At 37.6% G+C, this 21,107-nt stretch overlaps 1 protein-coding gene across 2 annotated transcripts; it reads left to right on the plus strand.

The window, feature by feature from the left end:
- Positions 1–1,252: 1,252 nt before the first annotated feature.
- LOC135248261 (ubiquitin carboxyl-terminal hydrolase 7) lies at positions 1,253–21,074 on the plus strand. Of its 2 annotated transcripts, none has more exons than XM_064322669.1 (31): positions 1,253–1,723; positions 3,128–3,229; positions 4,755–4,953; positions 5,649–5,787; positions 6,055–6,143; positions 6,820–6,928; positions 7,135–7,265; positions 7,931–7,985; positions 8,213–8,293; positions 8,388–8,478; positions 8,945–9,027; positions 9,220–9,329; positions 9,794–9,971; positions 10,811–10,955; positions 11,318–11,448; positions 12,500–12,634; positions 12,778–12,879; positions 13,480–13,585; positions 13,815–13,907; positions 14,445–14,512; positions 14,702–14,802; positions 14,904–15,057; positions 16,009–16,076; positions 17,360–17,468; positions 17,600–17,677; positions 17,858–17,958; positions 18,580–18,679; positions 18,838–18,957; positions 19,042–19,113; positions 19,226–19,316; positions 19,559–21,074. In XM_064322669.1, the coding sequence occupies exons 1-31, from the start codon at positions 1,636–1,638 to the stop codon at positions 19,663–19,665; spliced, it is 3,336 nt and encodes a 1,111-aa protein (XP_064178739.1). In that variant the 5' UTR covers positions 1,253–1,635; the 3' UTR covers positions 19,666–21,074. The 2 variants fall into 2 exon arrangements, with proteins under 2 accessions (XP_064178739.1, XP_064178738.1); XM_064322668.1 differs by having other exon boundaries at positions 1,496–1,723; positions 9,794–9,950.
- The last annotated feature ends 33 nt before the right edge of the window (positions 21,075–21,107 follow it).

The following is a 21,107-nucleotide window of genomic DNA, read 5'->3' on the forward strand; positions in this document are numbered from 1 at the left end:
CACCTAGTGTGTAATGACTAGCTTGTGGGATTAAGCCCTGCTCAGAGCATATTTTTTTTCAAAATAAGATAATATAAACTTTATTGTTCCCCAGAGGGAAATTCAGGTGTCATAGCAGCAACAGCATTGAGAATGAAACACAGCAGAGGTATAGGTAAGAGTAAGAGTCAAGAACCAAATCAAGATAAAATTAAAATGAAGATAAAATAAAATAAAGTACTGAGCTGCTGGCCCTAGATATCTGCACTGGATCTGTGAGTGAGTGAACAAAACTCTAAAAACTTGTATTACCTAGAAACATACTGTATAAATGTGACGCCCACTAAATGTGTCACATTTTTGTGATTTAGTGAATGAATTTACTTTTATTTCCTTTAATATTGTTGTGTTTGATTTTAATCTGCCAATACTTTCAAATGAATGTTATTCTAGTTTTAACCACAGGAGGGAGCTGTAGGTCTAAATGACTGTCCCACTTTACCATGCTGTCCCGCATTACTTGAGTACTCCTATATCAGCTGAATACTCCGACTGAGTGAAAGAGGGTGCCATCATGCTATGTTTATTTTCTATACACAAACGCACAATAAAATTTCCACAGATGTTAAGAAGACTTATAACAATTCATAGAAACATCACTGGTGCAAGTAAAAAAGTTTTTGACAGTCTCCTACTGAATTTACCAAAAAGTGTCCCACATTAGCTGAATCCACCCTACTGACTGACTAGTCGCGTTCCTTCAGCAAGTGCAAGAGCCTGAGCTTGCTGGGTAGCGCTATGTCCATGCGGATGTGACATTAATCATAGAGCGCGGTCGCCATTTTGAGTTGAGACTCAAATTGAATACTAGAGGAAGAGAGTCGTATTAGCTTGAAGATTATTTAAAGCAAAGACATTTTGAACATGTACAATACTACCACTTATTTTAGCGAAATCAATACGGAGATTGTTTACAAGAAAATTAACACGAGCTCGACGAGATTCATTACATAAACTTCTGAATTGGTTCAAAATTAGAAGCGGGTTTGAATGGACACATTTTCACTTGCTCTCCTCCAGAAGAGGGACTATCGGAGAGCCCAACACAGACTGGAAATTCTGCATGGAAAATGTTTACATTGGCATTACCAATTATGTATAAATTTATATTAATCAAATGAAAACTTAACTTGGCACAGTTGTAAACAAGACATTTATTACACTGGTCGCAGTTTTTGGTGAGAGTGGCTGGCTAGTTAGCTAGCAAGCTAGTTCTCTCACCTCGCCTCCTGTCCCATTTTCGTGGGGGGGAGCGCAAGACTGGTTTGCTTAACGGGCTTCCCTTTTGGAGTCCTTTTTATCCCTCAAAGTCAGCGGCTAATACCCCATCAAGTAGCCGAGATTGGGCGAATAGCGAGCAAATACGTCCGCGTTTCTTTGCCTGCTCCCCCACCGATCTCCCTTCCACAACCCCCAGCACTGAGAGCTGGAAAGGTCGAGGTTGCTGCAGAACAGGCCCAACCGCCAGGGCTCGACCTGTCTTCCCCTCCACCTCCCCAAATACACCTTTCTCGGACCGGGTTCCTTTCTGAGCTAGCATCAGGAAAGGGCGAGGGGAACGAAGACGACAGGCATCACACCACAACAATCGTCAAAATGAACCAGAACCACAACCACACTCAGCAACAGCAGCAAAAAACCGGCGAGCAACAGCTTAGCGAGCCCGAGGATATGGAGATGGAAGGTAAAGTTATGGAAGGCCTCGTGTAAAAATGGATACAAGTCTAGCTTGCCGTTAATCAGACGCCCTAACTGTTTTTTATTTCATTTTATTTTTTTAGCTCATCACGAAGACCAAAACTATAGTTAATCGATGGCTGGTCATATCAATTTAAATTATAGTTGTGGCTAGCTATCAAAGTTGCATACGTTGATGTTGCCCAATGAACGATCTGACGTATCCAATGATTCATTTTTGTATCTAGTCGGAGAGATGGCTAGCAACGCAGCATTTGATTTGTTTGTCGTTTGCTAATTTCGTAGGTTAGACTAGCTACGACAGGCTCGGCTACTGAATGCGTATGTTAGGTAACCGTTAGCAGGAAATATTTTTCTACCATCAGTTGCTAACATGCGGAATAGCTACTTCCCTAGCTCAGACTCAGCGACACTTTGCGTCCTGACAGTAGACAATAAGCTAACAATAAAAAAGATAGTTTGTCTCGATTCCACGCAGAACATAGACTATACAGAATTTACTAACTTAACTAACAATGTAGACTAGCTAGTCTAACGCTACGGTAATGTTTGTCCTCAGCGTTAGCTAGCTAACCGTACCCTTTCCCTAATAAATTAGTTTAGTAAATTGGGAAATTAGTTCGATTGTCAGGAAGTGTTGATTATCAAAAAGTAAATTGCTTGCAATGATAAGTTTATAACAATTTGTAACAATCCCTTCAAGGTTGCAGTTTGATTGTCAAGAAGTTAGATTGTTGGAAATTCGTAGTTTAGCTCAGAATTGGCAGCATAGCTTTCAAGTTAGCTGTCAACAACACTTGGTTGTCCAGACTCCGTAAATGGAAAACACGCGGCTAATAATTTTGAATATTTCTAAGGTGTAACGCTATTATTTAATTTTTTAAGATTTGTGTTAAATCCCCCAGGCACACGAACTGCCTTACTCATATGCTTCGTGCCAACTGTAGGCTACATTGATGGGATTTGGTTTATACGAAGAATCACAGAATACGCCAGGGACTCGTCGTGTAAACGAATGCAGCATACGGAAATTATGAATTTTTAAGTTTGTAAGGACACACTGGATGAATGGTTAAAAAAATAAATAAATAAAATCAGTATCAGTCCCAAAATTTGACAAGGTATTCCATAGTTTAGGCTCTGATTAATCTTGGAATAGAAAGATGTTGCATGCCTGATCTGATGGTCGCACTATAGAGCACTGGGTTTTGTGAACACTGCTAAATACATAGACAAACTTTTTTATTTTTTTTAAACTGACCACACCTGACCCCACCCCATATTTATCATCATACATTCTTGGGGACCCGGCAGGCTCTGGCTGACTAATGTATTGATCAGGAATGTACACATGAATTTCAAAACACCGGTGTTGTTTTTTTTTTCATAGCTGGAGATACAGACAACCCCCTGAGGATCTCCCAGAATCCTGTCATCAATGGGAATGTAGCCATGGCTGATGGACATAACACAGAGGAAGACATGGAGGATGGTAAGATTTGAATTCTGCAATTGCAATTCATGTAGAACACTTCTGTGCTGTGTCCAGCTGCCAGAATCGTTCTTTGTGTGTCATGCTTCATTCTCCAGATAGAATTCTGATTGTGCCAGTGCCAATGGGCCAGGGAGTTTTGGGGTGATACTACTAACTTGGCTATTAGGGATTGGATTGACTAAAAGTGTAAACTAGGAGGGTTGTTACTAATTTTTGTATTGGACAATGAAAGAATGGTCAGAAATGTAAAACAGTGAAAAAGAAAACAATAGTCCTATAAAAAGAGCATTGACCAAATAAAGCATTGCGTGTGGTTTATTACTTGAGATTGGATTTAATGGCCCTCTTTCATAGAAGATGTGTACAATTACATTTGATTCGTAAACTGTGTGTAAGAATTTTTTTAAGACCATTTCAGCATTCATATTTTTAGACATGGCTGTTTCCTTATGCTAATCACATGAACAGGACTACACATAAAATTTACAAACCGTCAGCATTCATCATCTCATTAACCTGGGATATGCACAAAAACAAAGGTCTACACATGTCATAAATCAAATATTTTTAAGAACAAAAGTAAGATTGAGTTAAGAAAAGTTTTGTATGAGGCCCAGTGTCTTTAATGCATTTAAGTTACAGAAAATAGGGAGCAGACCCGCAAACCTTGTAATTTAGAGCTACCATTTTTATGTAGCAGCAAAAGAGCTGTGCTCAATCAAATCAAAGAATAAACAAATATTTTGAAATAATGGGATCATATTTTTTTTAACAGTTAACTGATAGGAGCTTATGTTCTCTTGCATTGTAACAGTTGGCTAGTTTGATGTAGATAAGTATTTCTGCTAGCTAACTGAATGCATTATAATGTAATTAACTGCATTCAATTGTTGGAAAGTTAGCAACTATTTAATGAACCGTCATTAGCTACTTCTAGCTTGCTGTCAGTGTCTGCTGTCAATAACACCATGCTAGCCAGCCTGTCTGCTGTATCTGGTCACAGCAGAGCTGGTGTTAGCAAGCTAGCAAACAAGCTATTTTGGATGAAATGTGATCATTCTTACTATCTGTTTAGCTAACCCAGTTAAAGCACAAGTAAACTGTGCAGCAGAGAAAAAATGTATGTACAATTGTCCCAAATTTCTCAGCCGGCTTTGTGAGCATATGCGCATGCACAGTTCACACAATAGCACAATAGACATTAATGTTTTGATCTAGGTTATACACTTGTGCGAGATGGTCTTGAGGTATAGGCTGGTATTAGCAGTTTTTCATGAATAGGTTTGTTGATGCAGTGGACCAATACTTCTGGTAAACGGATCAGCTGTGCAATTGTGTGAGCACAACATAATTCAAATGGATCATTTCTATTTGTGGAGACCTAACTCTTAATATCACTGGGGGGCTCTGAAAGACAAATTCATTCATTTTTCAAAACAAAAATGATTGGTCAGTGTGGTCACAGCAAAACCTCCAGAATTTACCAAATTATATTGACCTCTTGTTTTTTTTTCTTTTTCAGACACCAGTTGGCGATCAGAAGCTACTTTTCGCTTTGTAGTGGAGCAATTCAGCAGACTGAGCGAGTCTGTTCTTGGCCAACCTTGTTTTGTGAGGAACTTGCCCTGGAAGATCATGGTAATGCCTCGCTTCTACCCAGACAGGCCACACCAGAAGAGTGTGGGCTTCTTCCTTCAGTGCAATGCAGAGTCTGAATCCACGTAAGACAAACCTTTGTGTTGGTTTTGGAGGGCAAATCTGTCTCGCCAGTACTGTTTTTCTTAATAATGTTCCAAACAGTTGATTTTAGTAAGTCTAAGGTTTGACCTATGTTTCTGACTGTTTTGTTTTTATTTGTCAGCCTCATAATGGCTTCCTTGACTTTCATTGGCACAACTTTGGTTCTCTTGTTTACAGATGCCAAAAATGGACTCCAAACACAATCGAAAGCCTAGAATCAATACATACAGAAATCTCTCTTACACTTGGGATCTCACCTCACCCACCATCAATGTGTAGCACCCACTTGGGTAATGCACACCAACCATTTTGCACCAGAATGCTCCCCACGCATCGGTTAAGGTGGAGAGGGAGAGAACAATTTTTAGGCAATTAAATTGGGATAATTAGGCGGCAGGTTGAGAGTCAGTTTGGAAATTTTGCCTCTTTGTGATTAGTGTCATGGAGTTTTTAATGACCATAGTGAGTCAGGACCTTGGTTTAACGTCTCATCCGAGACTCATGCCTGTCACTGCACTGGGTCATTGAGGTTTATTTAAAGCTGAGAATCTGCTCTTTATCCACATGTGAATTGCTTGATTGCAAATCTAAAATTGTGAAATACAGGCTGAAGTTAATTTCAAACCCTGATATGCTTATATATTCTGCATCTAATGTGTGTTTATTTTACTTTCAGGTCATGGTCATGTCATGCCCAGGCAATGCTGAAAATCATAAACTTTAAAGATGATGAAAAATCTTTCAGTCGCAGGATCAGCCACCTTTTCTTTCACAAGGAAAATGACTGGGGCTTTTCCAACTTCATGTCTTGGAGTGTAAGTTTTGTTGCCATTTATGTATGTATTATACGTTTGCATAACAAGCATTAACACCTTCTAAGAGCAAGACTCAATGGAAGTTGATGTACTTCTTTTAAATTGGTCATGGGTTCTAAATTATGCCCGCAGAGTTGATACTATAGTGTAACCACACTTGATCATGAAATTGTACACACAGAAAGAAACTACGTTTACAATCCCAGTTTTTGCCTGCAGTGGTATTTATTACATGGTAACACAAAAAATGATGTTGCCCAATTTCAGGATGTGACTGATCCAGAGAGGGGCTTTATTGAAGATGACAAAGTGTCCTTTGAAGTGTATGTACAGGCTGATGCACCACACGGAGTGGCGTGAGTATTCATTTCAGATTCTTTCACCTAAACCTCAGTCACTTTCCTAGCCTCACTCACTGACTTGCGTTTTCCTGTCAGCCATTCATTCATCAGGTGACGGCATGTGTTTAACTGTTTTGATTGATGCATTAAACACCCCCAGGGGCATGAAAGACCGTTACCTTTGATTTACTTGCCCTTTATTGTCCCAAGCACTCATCAGTTGAATTTCTTGTTGTATTGTTTGTGAAATGTCCAGAATGGCAAGACAGTGGCCAGTTCCAAAGTGTCCAGGTGCCTGTATTGACTGTTTTGAGTCAAAGCAGAAGCATTACAAAATGTTGCAAGTTAGTCAATATAGCAACCGTTATCACTTAATCAGCATACACTTCACTGTCATTGCATTCAAATTAGCCTACAACGCTGCTAGAATTCTACCAGTAGGTTCCGTGGTGAAAGGCTACATGTTTAACTACCAGCCTGGCATTCTGCAGTACACCAATGTCAAAAGCTGCTTGTCCGTACTTTTGTCACATTCGTCTTTTGATCTCAAATCCAAATGCATTATGCACCATATGTCTGACTGACTATTCTGATTGATTGACTTTATTGTACTATGGAGGATCATTTCCTCTTTGAGAATAGTTGATCCAAATCAGAATTATGATCTAATCATACTTTTTTTTCTTTGCAGGTGGGATTCAAAGAAACACACCGGCTATGTTGGGTTGAAGAACCAAGGAGCGACATGCTACATGAACAGTTTATTACAGACACTGTTCTTCACAAATCAGCTTCGGCGGGTCAGCGTGCATTGTATAGCCTGATAAAATGAGTTGATACATCTAGTATGAACGCTAGAGAATTGCCTTTCTAGTTGAAACCTTAGCATTAAATTGGCATTAAAACTTATTCCATGTGTAATTGTTGGTATTCTCCTGTGCTCTACTATCTTTAAAATTCATTTTGCAAATTCTTTTTAATAATATGGATTATTCTCCGGTTTCAGGCTGTGTATATGATGCCTACAGAAGGAGATGATTCCTCCAAAAGTGTGCCGCTTGCCCTACAGAGGGTTTTCTATGAGCTTCAACATAGTGATAAGCCCGTGGGAACAAAGAAGTTGACAAAGTCATTTGGGTAGGTATTACATTGTGTGTTTACTCATGAACTTTTTGTTGTATTTTCCTCAGGGCTGGGCAGTATGGCCAAAATGTCATATCATATACATGCTATTCCAAAATATCGTATCATATATGATATTCCAAAATATCATGTCATATATAGGATGTTTTTCATTTTATTAATGGCATTTGATTTTCCAATACCAATTACACAAGATGTAAACAAAATGAAAATATGATACGGTGTGAAATATTGAGTAACATTCAAAAATTGGATAATAAACATGAAGAATGCTACTTCAAGCTAGGACTGGGTGATAATAATATTGACGATTATCAAAAGGATTAACAAAATGACAATCATTGCCATCCGGCAAGCGTATTGGCTTTCTTTTGTCTTTTTACTTTAATTATACCTGATACGGTTGTAAACATCCAAACTTCAGAGGCCATGTAAAGTGGTTCTGGGGTTTTAAAGAAAACACTCCTGTCTATTGGGTGTTGATATGACATCCAGTCAGCATCAAAGCCTTGCAACTTCCATGCATGCCTTCTTCTGATCGGAAAATCACATACCGTTGTGTGAATTCATATCATTATACTGAAAAATAGGGTATACCACCCAGCCCTGATTTTTCTTTTTGTGTTTTTAGAGGATTTAACAATTGATTTTCCTTGAAGGTGGGAAACACTAGACAGTTTCATGCAGCACGATGTGCAGGAACTCTGTCGAGTGGTAAGTATTCCTTTTTTAATGTGTATTCGAAGTTCAGAGTTCTGTAGTTCTGATTGACATTGTATTGCAACTAAAAAAATGCATGTATTGCTTTTATTGTGTGTTGTGCTTAGGCAACAATGTTTCAAATGTACTACTTTCTGTATTTGTGCAGCATAATTGTAAATTTACTGTATGTGGCTGTCTGGCTAATGACCAATTTTCTAAACAAAATGTATATATTTTAGCTTCTCGACAATGTTGAGAACAAGATGAAAGGCACTTGTGTGGAAGGCACTATTCCTAAACTTTTCAGGGGAAAGATGGTGGTAAGCTCACGTTTGCGTAATCTATCTTTATCATAATTTTAAAATTTAATATGTTTATTTTTAAATAAATTTCTTAAATGCTATTTTATTGCAGTCCTATATCCAGTGTAAGCATGTGGACTACATATCTGAGCGAATAGAAGATTACTATGATATCCAGCTCAGTATAAAGGGAAAGAAAAAGAGTAAGTAAAAATGTTGCCTGTTCTGTTTCCAAATTGATGATACATTTTTCCCGGTGTTTGTTGACCTGCATAATCCTTTCTAAGGATTATAGCCCTGGTTTTTCCAACACAGTGTTTGTAATTTTTTTAAAAAGCTTCACAAATAAATTAGTTTGATTATGTTTGTATTTAAATAACAGAATCAATAATGAGGCAGAAATTGGTATTGTGTAGTATGTTATTGGCAAATTTTACTAATTTCATTTTTTTTTTGAGAAATATTGTGACAAGGATACTGGCAGCCATGCAGTTTTGCAATCCATTTTTGATGTGAGTCTATTAGAATTAAAGGATAAAAAACTCCCTAGAAACAAAATAATTGCACTTTAATTTTAACTCAACACATTGACTCTACATGTTGAATAGAAATTGTTTATTCATGAAAACCTGTGTAAAAAAATTGCAACAAGTTGTATTTTCTCTTGAGTCTTTGAGTCCTTCAAAGATTACGTGACAGTGGAACAGCTGGATGGGGACAACAAATATGATGCTGGAGAGCATGGTCTGCAGGTGAGTTCTCACCCTACGTGGAGTGCAGATTTCAATAACATGAAAGCCGGAGTTTGTTTACAGAGGAATGGCTACAATTGAAGTAGTTGTATAGTGAGTTATTTACATTAGGAACATTTTGAAATTTCAACTGTTAAAATAAATAAATTCATTAATTAATTAAATAAAATGTAAAATTTTGTGTTTTAACAGGAAGCTGAAAAAGGGGTGAAGTTCCTGACATTGCCTCCGGTTCTGCACTTGCAGCTCATGCGATTTATGTATGACCCCCAGACAGACCAAAACATAAAGATCAATGACAGGTAAACATTTCAGATTTTTAATAATTTATTTAAAACTTCACATTTCAGTATTGTTCATTATATTTTTAAGGATGAAATCTGAGATTGTTTCCGATTTGTTCATTGTGAGATGCATTTTAAACAGTAAGAATGCAAGCTAGTTAACACAATGTTAGAGCTCTACAAAAAAGCTTTGCATATTAATAGTGACATCATAGAGCAAACATTACAGCGAAGTAATAATGTTTTTGCTGGCTTGTTGCTTTCTTTCACAAGAATTAAACTGCTATTTTGTGCTATATTTGTGGATTTACCACAAGCAAATCAAGTTACTTTATCTAAGTTTTACATATGTAAATAATCACATTACTTAAAAAGTTATCATACAAGGTATTTGAACTGAGGTAAAAAGTGCATTTGAATTCATTAGACTTTTAATTGGAAACTCAATTCAGTACAACTTAATTGGCTTTCATCTCTTTCAGATTTGAGTTCCCAGAACAGTTACCTCTCGATGAGTTTCTGCAGAAGCCAGATGTGAAGGACCCTGCCAATTACGTTCTCCACGCAGTGCTGGTTCACAGTGGGGATAACCATGGCGGGCACTATGTGGTCTATCTCAACCCCAGAGGAGAGGAAAAAGTGAGTTTCAAGGAGCCAATAGTGAGAAACCTTTCTTTTTGCCTTACATTTACCCAACATGTGCTGAGTGACTCTAATTGAGCAAATGTTTTAGTGGCATGTGCCTTGCATTAGTTATGATGGCGTTTAATGCATTATGTATTGCATTGTCATAAAACGTAAATGTTGTGTTGCTATGGGAAAGGTCTGCTTGTATTTATGTGGTAGATCCTCAATTACTCTATAGAAATCCCAATAAATTCTTAGAACTTCAGAAATGTCCAAGAAGCTGATAGTGTTGACTTTCTCGCTGAACAAAGTATCCAAAACTCTGCTTAGGCTGCAGTTACTTTGCTGTTATTTATTTTGCCCACACTCCAGCTCTTTTCATTGTTCTCCATGGGTTTTCTGATCTGGTCTTAGTCTCACCCTACAGCTTGTAAACAATCGACTAAATCGGCTCTATATCGACTAAATAAATATTATATTTCATATACATTAAAATTGTGATGCTTCTACCATGTTCTCACTGGCCACATCCCAGTGTTTTGGGTAAATACCACAGATCTACCTGAGCTTGAATCTATTCCAGTGGCCTAGGAGGTCACATGCCTTCCCTCTTCAATGCAGTAGGTGTTAAAATGATGCTCTAGTGTGTGTTTTAAATGCTTATTCAGTCTATTCTTATTCATAAAGTTATGATGTTGTTAGGAATTATGGGTGTCTGAGGCATTGCAACTCATGCTGAAAAAGGCATTGTTAAATGGTAGTGCTAATAATAACAATGGTGACATTGAAAATGGGTTTGATTATCATACATATGATCATAGCTGTGATGAAAATGAACAATGAAGTCCAACATTTTTTACCTCTCTTTTCAGTGGTGCAAATTTGATGACGATGTTGTGTCCAGATGTACGAAAGAAGAGGCGATTGAGCACAACTACGGAGGGCATGACGATGACTTATCTGTGCGTCACTGTACAAACGCATACATGTTGGTGTACATTAGAGAATCCAAACTCAGTAAGCAAATAAATATTATTTCACATTGCAGATCGTTTAAAATTGGTGAGCTAATTTTTTAAAGACCCTGTGCAATCACTTTTACTTAAAAAGCGCTGGTTAAGCCATGACTAAAAATACCTTACATATGTATAAACAGGAAAATAATACAATTTTTAAAAATGTAAAGTAAAATATTTATGATCAGTAGAGCTGGAGGACTGTGTTATGTGTTACTTCTGTAATGAGTATTTGCAAGTATACATGTGATAGACAACCTAATAAACAGAACCCCCCTACTGGACTTATTTAACAAAAAATGTTTGCATTTTGTACTGAAGAGTCTTACGAAGTGGGAAGTTAATACCAAGTTTTCTCTGAAGGTGAGGTGTTGCAGCCTGTTACAGACCTCGACATCCCTCAGCAGCTGGTAGAGCGACTCCAGGAAGAGAAGAGGGTGGAAGCCCAGAAGAGGAAGGAGCGGCAGGAGGCTCATCTGTACATGCAAGTGCAGGTACACAGACTACATTTACTCTTCAGACATGGTTCATTGTTGATATTTGCTTGATGCTTCTGAGTTCAAGATCTATAAGACGATGTGAACGAACTATATAACTATAAAAACCATAACCTGTGGGATATGAACCGCATTTAGGCCAATTGTTTTTCAAATGTAATGTTAGCGTGTACATTCACATTTAACAACTGATATGAAGGGCAATTAGCATCTTTTTAATTTCAAAACAATAAAAATAGGCAGGCAAATGCAGCATTTTTAGTTTACTGTTGTAATGCACAAGATGTCTAGCTGTTGATTTGTTCTCATTGGTAATTTAAATCAAAAGTTTGGATAAATAGCAATCTAACTATATTTTCTGAGCCTGGTGTGGTGTGGTTTATCTAGCTAGTTTGATAACAGCTAACAACAATAAAGGATTTTGGTTAATAGAATTTTGTTCACAAATGATGGAAGCAATCTCACAGAGAGATAAGTGAAGGTCAGTTTTAAGTAATACAGTCACGTCTTTGAAGGCTTGTTGTCAACTCACGGCTGCTGATACCTTGGCACACCTAGCCTATAGCACACATGCATGCCTTCTTCTAAATTTTCCCAGCAAAGGATTGTAATGTCCTACTTAAACACGAGTTCCATTTAATTTTAAACAAGTGTCCACCTATGTATCAATGATTGATTTTGAAATTATTATGATAATGACAGTGCAGGGGTTGTCTTGCCTAAGTCATTAATTATTTGGTTGGTCTTAGGAGCATTGCTTATCAGACATAACATTATATTAATTGTACTCAGGTTGCTGCAGATAATAAAAATACAATATTAATTTCAATATATTCATTTCAAATACAGTATAACTTTTCCTTTAATATATTTGTAAAAATCATTTTTGTCTGATAATACCTGGACTCAGTTGTCCTAGCCCTGAAAGGATATATGGACCCTTGCATGTTCATGCTAACATACAGTCTTTTAAAGTACCTTATTATCCATCCCTGATAGTATTTGTGTTTTAATATCTCTTATTCTGTTGTGCATTGTTTTGTTTTAGATTGTAACAGAAGATCAGTTCTGTGGACATCAGGGCAATGACATGTATGACGAAGAAAAAGTTAAGTACACAGTGTTCAAATTCCTGAAGAACTCTACGCTTGCAGAGTTTGTCCAGAACCTCTCCCAGACAATGGTAAGCTTCATAGCTCATTCTAAATTTTCCAGTTTTACAGTATGAATTATTTATTATTTTTATTTTTTTTAAATTTGGAATAATCTGACGCTATGTTCAAGTTGATTTAAAAATGCATTTTGGCTTGTGATGATTTGCTGCAGGGCTTCCCTCAGGATCAGATACGGTTATGGCCAATGCAGGCAAGGAGTAATGGTACAAAGAGGCCAGCCATGTTGGATTATGACGCTGATTGCAGCAAGTCTGTAAGTATGTAACGTGTATTATTTGTCAGATGTCATCCTTTGTTTTGCGGTTTCATTGTGAAGATGTTTGAACTGATCTTTGTATAAGCTCCTCATGCATGTTGCACTAGCTTTCAGAAAGTTGCTGAAATGCTCAAAACTTGTTATTTGAAACTTCTGTAAAAATCATCAAGTGCAACTTCAATTCAGCTCAGGAACATTGTTGCTGTTTGTTGGCTGGTGATGCTGTATTTTGTGAAGCATGTCAATCCATCTATTTCCCAACTGGTGGTACACTCAGAATATTAGAAATCTGTACATATTTTGAAAATCAATACATCTCTCATCTTAAAACTGAACTGCATAAATAATGCAGTAGTCTGCATTTTCATAAGTTAACATTTTGTGTTTTCATCTGTTTTCCATGAAAAACACAATCCTGCATTAATGCAACCTGTGTCATACCCAAGAGTTTCACTTACAAATGAATCATATCAAGGTTCTTCACAAACTTGGCTTGCTAGCCATGAAGGCCTTTGTTGTCATGTTTGTCCAATGCAGTGAACAATGTTAAGGAGTGTTAAGTGTGTCTCAAATGTTATTGTTCTTTTTTCCATATAGATGATTGACTTGAGTGACAATGAAAACCCATGGACAATATTTTTGGAAACGGTCGATCCAGAAATAGCAACCACTGGTGTGGCTTTACCCAAGTTTGACAAAGACCGTGAGTGTCTGCAGATAGACCCAACTGTTAGTATCGCTGATGTTTACTGAAGAATGTGTATAATGAAGTGTGTTCTTGATATGAATTTGTATTGGTAGTGCTCTGTTAGCACTTAAATGCTTTTTTCAGTTATGATTGGCATGTATTGTACTGTAAATAATGTTGTCCACTGTATTTTGATCTCATTTTAACCACTGCAATAATGTAAGGAATTATTTTTTTATTTTAGATGATGTCATGTTGTTCTTGAAGATGTACGATCCAAAGTCTAGCAGCTTAAATTATTGCGGACATATCTACACTCCTATATCCTGTAAAATAAGTAAGTAAATAATTTTATTGTTATTTTAAAATGTATGTTACACTTTCACATTAAAATAATTTTCAGGGGCTGCTGGGTAGCTCGCTCGGTAAAATCTCCACTTGCGGCGTGTTAGTGAGCACCAGATCAAATCCGACCCGTGCCAGTGCCGACTGTGGCCGGCAGCCCCTTCGCATTCCTCAGGCATATGGGAGGGATACAGTTGGTATGGATATAGTATCGTTCATTGCTTGAGTGACTCCTGTTGGCTGTCTGGGCGTTCATGGCCAGCTCTCTCTGAATGGGTCTCCTCCGGTCCTGCTCTGTGCACGTGCGGCTTGTGGCTGCAGTGTGAAAAGAAGCAGCTGACTGGCAGGCACGTGTTTCAGAGGAGAGCCGCGGGTTGCTTTCACTCTCCCGAGCCGGGAGCAGGGGCCGTATATGAGCATGCTTGTACATGGTTCACAAATTGGACATTCCAAATTCTGGTGGGATTGGAGATGCCAAATATTTTCAAAAAAGAAGAAATAAAATTTAATTCCATTTATCTTTATATAGGAGACTTGCTGCCAGTCATGTGTGAAAGAGCAGGATACCAGCAAGGAACTAGCCTTATCCTCTATGAGGTAAGTTTTATTCAGGACTGCTGCAAAAGAATTGGTATTTTCTTTAAAATTAAAGTTGAATTTCTATACTGAAAGTGGGTATCATTGATCCTTGATATGTATGTGAAACAATACAATTACAATAAAAATCCAGATCTCGGAGCATATCTGGCTTTTCCGATCAAGTGATGTTTTCTCTTTTATTTAAAGGAAGTTAAACCAAACTTAACAGAGAGAATTCAAGACTATGATGTCTCCCTAGACAAAGCTCTCGATGAACTCATGGATGGGGATATAATAGTGTTTCAGAAGTAAGTTTTTCTAAAGCCGTTTATTTAAAAATATCTTTTTTCATTTTTATTTTTTAGTTTGAGTTCACACCATTCCCATTCTTTCCATTGTGTCATGATAGGGATGACCCTGAAAATGACGCAAGTGAATTACCAACTGCAAAAGACTACTTCAGAGACCTGTACCACCGTGTTGATGTAATCTTCTGTGACAAAACAATCCTCAATGACCCAGGCTTTGTGGTGACACTCTCAAATAGAATGAACTACTTCCAGGTAATGTATTTATCATTTTTATAATTGTTTTTATAGTTTACATTGATCAACTTTTGGCTTTCCATACTTAGATACATTTCTCCCAGATGAGACGGATAGAATATGCAGCTTTTTGTCTTTTTTTTTGTGTCAGCCAGACCCATTGGAATATCAGCACCTACACAAATGATACAATTTGTACAAAATTTTTACTGGTGTAAGATGGTGCTTTTATCCTGAAGACACAGTTGGAGCGATAGCGTGTACATAGCATTCATGCTTTCAGGAACTTTATTATCATCATCTTTGATTTTAACTCCTTTGCACAAATGCCAAATCTGGCCAATCCTTGCCAATTTAGGGAGTGCCCCATTTAAAGCTTTATAACCCCAGGTGTGAGCATCACAGAGACCATTTACAAAACTAACATAGATTAGTTTATATACATAATTTAGGTAGACATAAAGTTCCACAAATGCAATTATCTTGGCAAAAAAAGTTGTTCTTTTTTAGTTTGTAATGAAATACTGAGAGATCCCATATGATGTCTGAGATTTTAATGAAACACTTGTTTGGAATGGTTACAATGCCACATCAGAAGACTTTAAGTATTATGTTTCAAGCTTATGAAAAATAATTAGGCTGTAATTGGTGTGTGTTACAACCACAGTGAGCATAAGTAACAACATATGCATTTAGCGAAATAGAGGGATTATCATTATCCTCCATTGAATATAGTCCCAATGCTAATTAGTGCAATGTACTTACCCTGTAGCAGCTTGATGTTCTACATACCTTTTACTTTCAGAGATTTTCAGAACACTTGTATTTAGACTACTTAAATATTGATTGCTCATCCATGCAAAAATTATATTGTGGGAGTGTCATTTACCTTAGTAATTTCTCATGAAGCACCTGATATATTGCTTTGGTAATCCATGTGCATTCCTGATGCCAACATGTTTCCTGCAGGTGGCTAAAACTGTTGCTCAGAGGTTAAACACTGACCCAATGTTGCTTCAGTTCTTCAAGTCCCAAGGGTATGTGTTCGCCAAGTACGAAAGACCACATACATATCTGGAGTCAGAAAAGAAACAAAATTTAAGTTTTGGAGTGGCTTAGTCAAAGTCCTGATTTGAACCCAATAAAGGTGCTGTGGCAGGACCTGAAACGAGCAATTCTTGCTTGAAAACCTACCAAATTGTCTGAATTAGCCACAGAAATGTGAAAGACTGATATTAAAGTATAGGAAGGGTTTTCTTGAAGTTATTGGTGCTAAAGGTGGTGCAATCGGTTTTGAAGTTTAAGATTAAAGGAGTACCATGGTGATTTTCACACTTTCTCGGTTTTATGTACTATTTGCACAAGAGGCATTGAAGAAACACAATGAGTAAAGTATTAAATATGTCCGTTCTGTATTTTTGGTTTTAAATGTATCGTCCTATTTTCAACCGGTTGAGAAAGTTGTCAACTTGGTGCGTCACAAATACAGTAACCACTCCCCTTTCCACGCCCCGTAAACCCATGGATAACTTGAGACCCATAGTTTGCGCCGCTGGCTTACAGGCAAGACAATGCAAATATTTGACTAACGTTAGGTTCACTTAAATTAGAGTGCCTTTTAAGGACTATTAGATTATCTGGTTATATTCATTTAGCTGTCTAGCTAACGTTAGCTAGCTAGGTAGTTTGCTTTCATAAGGCAATGTTATCGATAACGTTAGCTAGCTAGTTTGCTTTTATGAGGACGTTATAGTTGTGCTTTTGTCTTAACTTGGCTAGCTAGATAGCAAAAATTATAACTGGATATAAGTCAACGTCCTTACCTTAGCTATCTATCGATACTTGATATACTACTAAACTAGCTAGCTTGTGATAATTCAGTCTCCCAAAAAGAGCGCGTATCATGGGGGTAGCTATGGTAACGGGGCACGGACAGTTCTCATTACCACGCCCAGACGGTTCGGGTGAACTTTTATAGTGGGAAATTTAGGCTTAGAAAAATACGTTTTAAAGTACATTGAAATGACTGAATAATAAAAAAATTATGCGCATTTGTTTTGTTGTTGCCTAAAGACAACTGGGAAGTGTCACGTTCAACCACCATGTTACTCCTTGAATTACTTTCTCACATGGGTGTTTGATACCTTTTTTCATTAAATAAATGAAATAATAGTTGTTTTAAATGTGTTTTATGTTTACTCATTTTCCTTTTCTCTAATATTATATGTGCAAATAAGCAATAACAGTGGAAATTAGGAAGGTGGTAAAATACTTGTTCACAGCACTATCTTAATTGTGGAATTTCTTTGTAACATGATAGATACAGAGATGGACCTGGTAACCCTCTCCGGCACAATTATGAAGGCACTCTCAGAGACCTGCTGCAGTTCTTCAAGCCCAGGCAGCCTAAGAAGCTGTTCTATCAGCAGGTTTGAAATCCAGCTAGAAATCCAGCTAGAAACTGCTAGAATCAACATGTCAATCAACAGTCAGACATGCTGCACATTTTTATCTAACTGGATTCAGGTTGTTGATGATTAATTTTGCACTTTCTCCTCAGTTGAAGATGAATATCACAGATTTTGAAAACCGAAGGAGTTTCAAGTCCATATGGCTGAACAGTCAGTTTCGGGAAGAGGTAAAAGAAAACACAATGTTGCATTATTCCATTGTTAATTTTTGAGCATTTTTAAATGACATGGTAATCAACAGCAATTCCAAGGATGTATTATCATTTGCAGTTGAGATATGATGACTTTGGATCTGGTACATGGATGCATGAGAACCTTATATGTGGGATTTGTTTCATCACTTGTAGGAAATAACACTCTACCCTGACAAGCATGGCTGTGTCCAAGACCTGTTGGAAGAGTGTAAAAAAGCTGTTGAACTGTCTGAAAAAGGCTCAGAAAAGTTGAGGTAATGCACTATTTACCACTAGAACAACACACCACTTAACACAGTTAACATGGTGTTTTCGCTGTTCATTGAATATTTACTGACAGTTCTCTGGCAACTTTAGCCATTCAAAATGAATGTTTCATTTTGTGGTGAAGTATTGAATGAATAAAGGAATGAATGAAGAAAATGATTGACCGAGGATGGTATATCCCCAACGATACTAAAAGTACTAAATACTAAGGGTGGTGGTTATACACCTTTGACCCCTTCAGGCAGATGAGAAATCTGGCCAGTCCTCACCAATTTTTGGGGGTGTTTTGTTTATACCTTATAACTCCAGATGTGAGCACCACGGAGACTTGGAAAATGGCTTAAATTATGATTAGGTTTTGCAGATCAAAAGAGCATTGGTAGAAATCTGTTCACTTTACATTGAAATGTGGAAGTATTTATTCCTCAAAGAGGGGCATTACTGGATGGAGAATATCACTAGGACTCATGGAATTAGGGCACGTTTGAAACGACTACATGCAGTAAAGTACAGACACTAAATTGATTCCAGGAGCCATGTTTCTTTGTGTAGAAGGCAATGTTATCTGTTATTTTGCCATTCTTAATTGTTTTTGTTTTTCCCTATAGGCTGCTCGAAATTGTAAGCTACAAAATAATTGGGGTCCACCAAGAAGATGAATTGTTAGAATGTTTATCTCCAGCTGCAAGTCGGACATTCAGAATAGAGGTTTGTCATCCAGCAGCTTGCAGATTATGTGGCTGGTTCAGTAAAAGCCAGTTGTGTCAAATGTTGGTTCACATAAACCACAATGAAATGTGAAAATGGATGTGATATTGAAAAATCTAATCTTTTTTTTTTTTTTTTTTAACTTTTCTTTGTGATAGGAAATTCATCTGGACCAAGTAGATCTTGATAAGGAAAACGAAATGCTGATTCCTGTTGCACATTTCCACAAGGAAGTTTTTGGAACTTTTGGTATCCCGTTTTTACTGAAAATCCGTCAGGTACTTGTCCGTATGTAATCTGAGAGAGACCTGAGCACATTGATGATCCGCTGACAGGCTCTGACTCCATATTATCTGTTGTAGGGCGAGCCCTTCAGAGAGGTCATGAGGAGAATTCAGACCATGCTTGATGTTCAGGAGAAAGAGTTTGAAAAGGTGACAATTAATTGTCCAGCAATTCTTGTGTGACATTGTTGAGAACTCGAGTGTCAAGATTTACTGGAATTGTCATCATCCCGATCAACTTCTCCTCCCGTTTTTCTTTTAGTTTAAGTTTGCAATTGTGATGATGGGACGGCATCAGTACATCAACGAAGATGAATATGAAGTAAATCTGAAAGACTTTGAGTCTCAGCCAGGTATATTATTTTGTGAATTTTCTGATTTCAGTTTTTTTCATTTGTCATTGTATGAAAACAAAATTTTATATGGATACTGTCTAATATTGTAAGTGTGACATTTTTATAATTAATGTGGTTTTTAACTGTGGGGGAGGGGGTGCTAAATCAAATCTACTGTTTTCATGCAGTTGTATACTCTAGCAATATGTCCAAGCATTCTGTGTAAAGCCATTTTGTAAAATGAAACTTATCATCCTCAGGGAATATGTCGCATCCTCGGCCGTGGTTAGGGCTTGACCATTTCAACAAGGCTCCAAAGAGAAGCCGCTACACATACCTGGAAAAAGCAATCAAGATTCACAACTGACAAGATTCACAACTTTGGCCTAACCTACCTGATTAAAGACTAACCAAACCCATTTTGTGCATCACATAACAGCTTGGGTACAAGTGTTCTCAGAAAGGATTTGCAGCAATGGGTTTTTTTCCCCTCAGTTGGCCTTCCGTGTCTTCTGACTGCCTTGGTTTAGAATAATGGATTGGATTTTATCACAGTGGTGTGGACAGTATGTACCTACACTACATGGCCAAAAGTATGTACGTATATTTGCTGCTATAACGACCTCCACTCTTCTGGGAAGACTAGATGTTGGTGCATTGCTGCAGGAATTTGCTTCCATTCAGCCAGAAGAGCATTAGTGAGGTTGGGCACTGATTGGGTGATTAGGTCTGGCTCGCAGTTGGCTTTCCAATTGATCCCAAAGGTGTTGGATGGGATTGAGGTCAGGGCTCTGGGTAGACCAGTGAATTTATTCCACACCATTCTCAAAAGAAACCATTTCTATATGGACCTCGCTGTGTGCATTGTCATGCTGAAACAGGAAAGGACCTTCCCCAGACTGTTGAGGAAGCGCAGAATTGTCTAAAATGTGATTGTATGCTGTAGCATTAAGATTTGCCTTCACTGGAACTATGGGGCCTAGCCAAAACCATGAAAAACAGCACCAGACCAAGGAGTGTCTAGATCATTTTGGTCATACAGTGTATTTTTAATAGTTGATAATGACAAGAAAGCTGCTGCACAAGAACAAGGAAGCAATGGGGGAAAGAAAATTTGGCATTTCTTCTACCCTTCACAAAGTCTTAGGGAACAGGCATGCTGGTTGCCTAATGTGGTTAATATTTCCTGACTTTAGCACAGGTAGTCAACAAATCAACAAATCTTCTACAAAACAAATGGCAAGTTTTAAGTCTACTTCATTTTTGCACGTTCACACTTAAGATACTATTTTGTTACTAAAAGGAGTCTTTGGTTTTGATTTGTTCTCCTCCCCTTATCCTCTTTGCCGTGGGTTTATGTTGGGATTATTTGATGGCTTTAATGACTTCTGAAGTGTTGCTGTGTCGTAGCAAGCAGCTGCAAATGCATTTGACTGGTTTTGGATGTAGACTAATTGAAATGCAACCCTTTCGCACAGGAGTGCCCACTAGTGTATAGTAAGCTATTGACTTTGTAATATTTTAAAAAAGAATTGTTGGATACAAATCAATTCAGATGTCCATATACATTGTATATTTTTGGTTCCTTCACATAATTTCATTTCTCATTTTAAGCAATCACTACACTATGTCTAGCTTGAGTGCAGTACAAAGACGCCCTTGAATAGCTGTCAGTTCCTTCTGTCCAATTTCCTCCATGTTGCAGCAGTGTACAACTTCCTGTATATTGCTTTTTTGCTGGAAAATGTATGTTGAATAAAGTTTTGTATAAATATGCGTCAGTGAAGTCAAAAATCCAAGTGAAGCTGA

The sequence above is a fragment of the Anguilla rostrata genome, chromosome 2, assembly GCF_018555375.3.
Source record: "Anguilla rostrata isolate EN2019 chromosome 2, ASM1855537v3, whole genome shotgun sequence".
In the NCBI taxonomy this organism is placed as follows: domain Eukaryota; kingdom Metazoa; phylum Chordata; class Actinopteri; order Anguilliformes; family Anguillidae; genus Anguilla; species Anguilla rostrata.

Excerpts from the sequence above, each read along its gene's own strand:
- LOC135248261 (XM_064322669.1), top strand. The coding sequence starts at position 1,636 with ATGAACCAGAACCACAACCACACTCAGCAACAGCAGCAAAAAACCGGC. Across the intron at positions 7,266-7,930 it reads AAGTTGACAAAGTCATTTGG|GTGGGAAACACTAGACAGTT; the intron begins GTAGGTATTACA and ends TTTTCCTTGAAG. Across the intron at positions 8,479-8,944 it reads TATAAAGGGAAAGAAAAAGA|TCTTTGAGTCCTTCAAAGAT; the intron begins GTAAGTAAAAAT and ends TTTTCTCTTGAG.